Genomic DNA, 8,141 nt, shown 5'->3' with positions numbered 1-8,141 from the left:
CACACACACACACACACACACACACACCTCATCTTGTCACATCAGCTTCGCACAAGACTCTCAGACACGCGGCCGCTTGAGGCCCATGGCGAACCCGAGGATCCCGGATCGGTATCTGACCGACCGCTCTTCCCAGCGGATGAGTTTACCGATCGCCTCGTCCCAGCGGGGATGAGTTTACCGATCGCCTCGTCCCAGCGGGGATGAGTTTACCGATCGCCTCGTCCCAGCGGGGTTGAGTTTACCGATCAGTTGATGTTTGCGGTCGAAAGAACCCGAGGTTGAAACAAGAGCGAGAGACAAAAAAAAGAATAACAGTCTTGAGACGAGCGTTTCTGAGTTTCTCCGCGTGGTGTGTCACGGGCGCTCCGCTGGGAGTTCATGCTGGGAAGCGTCTCGTTAGATGGTTCGCACGCACGCAGGCACTGACGCACGCACGCACACACACACACACACACACACACACATACACTCTCTCTCACATACACTCTCATGCACACTGTCCCTCTTTCTCTCCCTCTCACACACAAACTAGCACACACACACACACACACACACACACAGCAATGGGAGGTGTGATGAAGCTATCCGTTTATAGATCTCCCTGCCAGCAGCAGTGGGAGTCGACACAATGATGGCCCGCCGTTCCCTCCAAGTGTGCAGGCGGGCGGCGTACATCAAAGACAAACAAGATTTAGTCCAAAAGATGAAAAACACACGACAATTATCTGGCAACCCGCCCGCGCCTCCCACAATCAGAGCAGACCGAAGCACGATGGGCAAACACAAAGACACAGGACGCCAGAAGGATTACACACCAATCTAGCAACTCATGAATACTGTGATGAGGACTAGAGGGTTGCCAGGTATAAGGTTACTTAAACTCCCCCCCCCCCCCCCCCCCATTCGGTCTGATCTTCCATTTTGCGATAACAACCCGGAGAGGATATGTGGGTGAAGCTGATAAGATATGAGTAATCTTAGGATCAAAGACTTAGGGGAAAAACATGAGAGACTGTGTGTGTGTGTGTGTGTGTGTGTGTGTGTGTGTGTGTGTGTGTGTGTGTGTGTGTGTGGCTTGGAACCAGTGTTTTAAAATCTCCCTGATTTGAAGACCTACGCAGTATAACCCGGCGTGACGGAAAGGACCGAGACAAAAACACATCTGGGCTGGCTGAAACACAGCCGTCCGTACTCGCTCCGCACAGAGCCGGCGAAGCCATCATCATCATCATCACGCTGGCCACTCAGAATCCTAACCAGATGCCATTTTTGCTCCAAAGCCTGCTGAGAACACCAGCGTGGAGCGCGGTCAGAGCCGCGGCTCCTCCGGGGGCCAGGCCCCCTCCGGACTCGTAGGGACCTCGGGGTTCTCCGAGTTCTGCCTCTCTGGGGAGAGAACCGGGTGAAACCAGGAGAACATGGTTCTGGGTGAGGGGGGGGGGGGGGGGACCGAGGCGACTGAACGTTCCGCCGGTGGGAACAGCAGACAGGAAATGCTGAGGTTTATGTAACCGCAGCACGGTAACGAGGTGAGTGCTTTTATAACGAGGTTTTTAACGCGCTTTCCGGCCCAGCCAGCTGAGTGTGTAAGTGGCTGGTCTGATGGGAGAGAGTGAGGGCCCATCTCTGGCTCCGTGCCCCCGCATAATCAGAGAGTTAATGACCACTTCCTCTGGCATTTCCTGTTTGCCTGTTTCCTACACATCAAAGGCCATGGCTGCACTCGCATTCGCGCCATCCTCCAATAGCTACAGGCCTCTGGCATGTCTCAGGTTCACACGAACGCAAACAGGCCGTCAACATCAGACAGTAGCATCATGTTACTGACCATGTGACTCAATAATTCATCAATAGTTCAGAGAGAGGAGAAGAGAAGAGATTGATTATATATATATATATATATATATATATATATATATATATATATATATATATACACACAGTATGACCGCTACTGGTATGAGGGGCATGGAGAAACGTGAAAACTGCAACCTGAACAAGAAAACAACACAAAAACATTTTCTTATTATTTAATATGAAATATGCAATGAATCAATTATTAATATATATATATATATATATCTTCTCTCACCCTCTCTCATTTCTCTCTCTGAACTATTGATGAACTATTGAGTAGTGTATATATTTATTAAAGTTGTTTGGTTTATTCTTTATTGTTTAATATGAAATATGCAATTAATCAAATATTCATATATATATACTGTATATGAATATTTGATTAATTGCATATATATACACACACACTGTATATGAATATTTGATTAATTGCATATTCATAGTAAACATAACAAAACATAATTATGAAAACAAAATAAAAGTATTGCTCAAATATATTTGCTTTAAAAAGTGTAGGCTCGAAGTTGAGTTGCATAGTCCATTTTGTGGTGAACTGCGTTGCTATGGCGCACCTCAATCAATGAACATAGCAACACATTTACCGCCTGTCTGAATTAGCCTACATCTCTTTGTATTTTTTCTTTTAACGTCAAATCAATAGTCAGTTTTTCATCCCTCGCCTCTAGCCTTTAGGCTCATCTTTGCCCCTCTTAACCCCAAGCAGCCGTTCAATGCATTGCGTGACTTGCGAGGCTTTATGTTAGGCTTATTAGGCTAATAGCTACAACAACGAGGGTCAACCGTTTCTGCAGCCTGATGGTTACAGTGGTTTCCAACAGTGGTTACAGTGGTTTCTATAGCAACCGCAAGGCTGCGTCTGATCTCTGCGTCTGATCTCTGATCTCCGGGTCGGCGCATTAATCTACAGCTGTGCTGGGTCTCTTCTCTCCCCCCCTCTCCTCTCTCTCTCCCTGAACTATTGAGGAACTATTGAGTCGCATGGTCGGTAACATGATGTAATCTTATAAAAGGCTTGGGCTCGGCCTGGCAGGACGCCCATCCAGGGTGAACAGTGTGATTTGCGTGTATTTAAGGTGTAGATTTGGCTGGAAGCCTAGAAGCGAATGAAAGATGAGGTAGGTGAGCGAGGCCAGCTGTGGAAGGGCCCGTACCCCACAGGTCTGAGGGACAGAGAGGCGTCTCAAACTCGCCTTCCCCCGACGCTTCAGATTACGGCTGCTTTGATTCTCTGAAGAAATCTTTGTACGACTTTGAAGAGGTTGCTTTGCTCTTTGTGTTGCTTTGAAGGATTTTAGTAAAGCAGAACTGAAAAAGCACTTTAAAAAGCACCTAAGCACTTATTATATTATATTGCACTGTACTTTAGATTGTGATTCTTGCACTTTGCCTTCAGCACTAGATTATGCTCTTAGTCACTTGTTTTAGAAAGAAGATGCACTTGTGAGTTCTGGCAAGTAGTAGTACATTGGCTCTTCCTACGTTAAATGCCATTATTGTTAGTCGCTTTGGATAAAAGCGTCTGCTAAATGACTGTAATGTAATGTAATGTAAAAAAAAGAAAACTGCTTTGTCGAGACCTAAGCCACTAAAGAAACCACCCCCTCCCCTTCCCCATACAAAACAGGACGCACCCTGGCCATGGAGAAAGAGAGAGAGAGACTTCATCACTCTCACAGACCAACAGACCAACCAGGATCCCTGCAAGTCACTGCCTCAGGACACGCCGTCTCTCTCTCTCTCTCTCTCTCTCTCTCTCTCTCTCTCTGTCTCCCTACGCTAACTCCTCTCTCTCTCTCTCTTTCTCTGTCTCCCTACGCTAACTCCTCTCTCTCTCTCTCTCTCTCTCTCTCTGTCTCCCTACGCTAACTCCTCTCTCTCTCTCTCTCTCTTTCTCTGTCTCCCTACGCTAACTTCTCTCTCTCTCTCTCTCTCTCTCTGTCTCCCTACGCTAACTTCTCTCTCTCTCTCTCTCTCTCTCTGTCTCCCTACGCTAACTCCTCTCTCTCTCTTTCTCTGTCTCCCTACGCTAACTCCTCTCTCTCTCTCTCTCTCTCTCTCTTCTCTCTCGTTCTCCCTCTCCTGGGGGAAGAGCGTGTCTCTGTCACAGGGACACCTTCATGCATAGTAACAACAAGACCATGTCTGATAGCCTGTGGGTGTGGACATGTTCAACCAAGACAAGACCATGTCTGATAGCCTGTGGGTGTGGACATGTTCGACCATGTCTGATAGCCTGTGGGTGTGGACATGTTCAACCAAGACAAGACCATGTCTGATAGCCTGTGGGTGTGGACATGTTCAACCAAGACAAGACCATGTCTGATAGCCTGTGGGTGTGGACATGTTCAACCAAGACAAGACCATGTCTGATAGCCTGTGGGTGTGGACATGTTCAACCAAGACAAGACCATGTCTGATAGCCTGTGGGTGTGGACATGTTCTCAAGATTTTCAAGCGTAGAAATAAGTATGTACTGTATATCCGACTGGGATATATCTATTTCCCTGAGAGTGGAGCACTGCCAGGTTGATCTGACGTGTGATCAGTAACTGCATTCTCCACTTCACAGCATCCACACGCCTTTCTTCTGTCTCTCTCTGCTCCCCGAGAAACTTGATCACTTCATCAAACTCCCTCTTCTCCTCAAGCTGATCATGTCATTAAGCCGCCTCTCCTCCCCTGCCTTTCAAAAACCTCCTCTCCTCCCCTGCCTTTCAACAACCTCCTCTCCTCCCCTGCCTTTCAAAAACCTCCTCTCCTCCCCTGCCTTTCAAAAACCTCCTCTCCTCCCCTGCCTTTCAAAAACCTCCTCAACTCTTTGAATTTGAGCAAATGTATTAAACTAATTCCATAAGGCATTTAGATGCAAGCAAAATATGAAAAATACTTTCTGTGGGGTGTGGACTGGCACACACACACACACACACACACACACACACACACACACACACACACACGCGCATTACCATCCGACCCGAGAAAAACGCACAACATCCAGACTCCTTTCTTCTGTCTCTCTCTGCTCCCCGAGAAACTTGATCACTTCATCAAACTCCCTCTTCTCCTCAAGCTGATCATGTCATTAAGCCGCCTCTTCATTCATTCAAACATTTATTTAAACTGGAAAGGACCCTGAGGTGCGCCTCATTTACAGCGTCACCGAGTGAACAATGCACACATCAAATAAGCATCACATCACACATCAAATAAAACAATTACAACTCCAATCACCAAAGACAGAGATCATGTTTTTAAACTCTGTGATTGAAGGGAGAACCTCCATCTTCAACCGAGTCTGAATGTCATTCCAAGACTTTGGAGCAGTGTTCTCGTATGCTGCTCCAAAGTCCTGGAATGACATTCAGACATTCAGATACAAGCTCTGTATTAGCTCCAGGGACCTTAAAAACAAGCCAGTCGCTGGAACGAGTCTGATAGGAAGGAACGTTCCAGTCCAGTAGGGCAGCAATATAAGGGGGTCTACCCATGGGCGATTTTATAGGGGGGGCAGGGGGGGCAATTGCCCCCCCCCCCCCCCCCCCCTGATTGGCCAGCCCAACTCTGCTCAAATTCTTTAAAATAAATAAATAAATAAATAAATAAACTTATTTTTTTTAACTAATTAACACAATTATTACATACATAATTGTGGTTTAAAATCATTCATTTTAAAAGTGTATTTATTACTTAAACTAGGCTACCTTAAAAAATATATATATTCATAATCCACCAATGGCACAACTCGTCTGTCGACCTCAACAATTTACGGTTTGATCACAAAAAAAAAAGAGATCTGACTACTGCTCAGTGCTCAACAAGCTACAACTAGCCAACCTGCTCACAATGGTGAAAAGAGCTATAAAAACAATTGACCACTTCTTTATCAAAAAAAAAAAAAAAAAAAGGCAATGCTAATGAAGAAGCTACCACTCGAAATGACACCGCAACAGGTGCAATCGAATGCAGAAGTGCTCCAGAGGCTATCGAAGCTAGCACTAGCAACATCACCATCAGCGAGGAAGCTAGCACCAGCAGGCAGTTGTAGTTTGATGTTGTGATGTTGGGTATGGCCTAGTGCTCGGTCATAAAGTCATATTGACATGTTGTGGTGTCTAGATGAAGTTTGATGCCTTGTGCATATTGAATTGTCATACGGATTTCTTATTATTATAGGACTGTTCACAATTGGCATTCTTTGTAAATAGATGGGACGGGACGGCAGAACTGTTTTTTTTTCTCACATCAAAATGTTGCCCCCCCTACTCTCAGAGGGTAAAATCGCCTATGAGTCTACCGATAACTGCCTTAAAGATATACAGATACCAGTGATGGTCACGCCGAGCTGCTAGGGATGACCAATCAACTTTACTATACACAATAGAATGATGTGTATCATACTTGTCTTCTGTAATGAATCTAAGTGCAGAGTGATACACAGAGGTCTTCTCCCCTGCCTTTCAACAACCTCCTCTCCTCCCCTGCCTTTCAACAACCTCCTCTCCTCCCCTGCCTTTCAACAACCTCCTCTCCTCCCCTGCCTTTCAACAACCTCCTCTCCTCCCCTGCCTTTCAACAACCTCCTCTCCTCCCCTGGCTTGTAACAACCTCCTCTCCTCCCCTGCCTTTCAACAACCTCCTCTCCTCCCCTGCCTTTCAAAAACCTCCTCTCCTCCCCTGGCTTGTAACAACCTCCTCTCCTCCCCTGCCTTTCAAAAACCTCCTCTCCTCCCCTGGCTTGTAACAACCTCCTCTCCTCCCCTGCCTTTCAACAACCTCCTCAACTCTTTGAATTTGAGCAAATTAATTAAACTAATTCCATAAGGCATTTAGATGCAAGCATAAAATACTTTCTGCTGGGTGTGGACTGGCAAACGCACACGCGCGCACGCGCACACACACCCGTGCACACAAACACTCGCGCACACACACACACACACACACACACACACACACACACACACACACACACACACACACACACACACACACACACACACACACACACACACACACACACTCTCCCCAGCTCTGGTCTCTCCCCAGCTCTGGTCTCTCCCCAGCTCTGGGACTAAACACGCCCGCCCAGCTGGCTCTCAAGGACACATCTCTCCCTCTTTCTCTCTCTCTCCGTCTCTCTCTCTCTCTGTCTCTCTCTCTCCCTCTTTCTCTCTCTCTCCCTGTCTCTCTCTCTACCTCTCTCTCTCTCTCCCTGTCTCTCGCTCTCCCTGTCTCTCTCTCTCGCTCTCTGTCTCTCACTCTCCCCGTCTCTCTCTCTACCTCTCTACCTCTCTCTCTCTACCTCTCTCTCTATCTCTCTCTCCCCATCTCTCTCTCTAGCTCTCTCTCCCACATTATTGCTTTTTCATCTCCCTCCAAACGTCCTCTCCTTCCCAACCCAACACTCATCCTCATGTGACCCTCTCTCTCTCTCTCTCTGTCACTCTCTATCCACCGGACTCCTCTCTCTGTCTCTCTCTGCGGTGCATCCCCCTCTCTCCCTGCCTCTCTCTCTCACTCTCCCTCTCTCTCCCTCTCGCTCACTCTCCCTCTCGCTCACTCTCCCTCTCGCTCCCTCTCCCTCTCTCTCTCTCTCCCTCTCCACCAATTCAATTTAATTAAATTGGCTTTATTGGTATGACGCGCTGTAACACTGTACATATTGCCAATGCGAGCCCCTCTCCCACTTTATCTCTCTCTCTCTCCATCTCTCTCTCTCTCTTTCCACCTCTCTGTCTCTCTCTCACGTGTCTGCGAGTGCTTTGTGAAAAAGTGAGCCGTCCTGAATTCTATCGGCACCAAAGCGTCTCTGCTTCTTAGAAAGTGCCTTTGTCAGCGTTTTATGGAGCTACAATGGGATTAGAACGGGCAATATGACACCTGTCTACGGCTCTGATGATATTACTGAGAGAAACCCAGGATCCGGGAATATAATATAATATAATATAATATAATATAATATAATATAATATAATATAATATAATATAATATAATATAATATAATATAATATAATATAATATACACACGTGTTGGTACATGGGTTATCACTGTGTTCAGGTGGGGAAGGGTGAACAGTGTGCTGATTGGCTGGCTTCTTGATGTGACAGCTGTCTGGTTGGTGGACATACAGGAAGCCGAATGAAGACTAAAAGAAGAGTGAGGGATCGCTGATGACGGAATCTCACACTGAGCGCGTCCGGTGCACACGCACGTACGAAAACACACGCACACGCACACAGCGTACGGACGCGCACCTCACAA

The 8,141-nt window shown here is 46.8% G+C and overlaps 1 protein-coding gene across 1 annotated transcript in view; it reads right to left on the bottom strand.

The window, feature by feature from the left end:
* Positions 1 to 1,312: 1,312 nt before the first annotated feature.
* Positions 1,313 to 8,141, bottom strand: part of LOC311321941 (utrophin-like) — a gene marked incomplete at its 3' end in the record, with an annotated part of 104,371 nt that continues 97,542 nt past the window's right edge. The window contains exon 50 of the mRNA XM_084453956.1: positions 1,313 to 1,427. Within this exon, the coding sequence (XP_084310082.1) occupies positions 1,313 to 1,427 (115 nt within the window). The remainder of the gene's footprint in view (positions 1,428 to 8,141) is intronic.

This window comes from Borostomias antarcticus, assembly GCF_949987555.1.
Source record: "Borostomias antarcticus genome assembly, chromosome: 19".
NCBI classification, from domain to species: Eukaryota; Metazoa; Chordata; class Actinopteri; order Stomiiformes; family Stomiidae; genus Borostomias; species Borostomias antarcticus.
The sequence above is the reverse complement of the archived record's forward strand: the minus strand, read 5'-3'. Positions and strand labels throughout refer to the sequence as shown.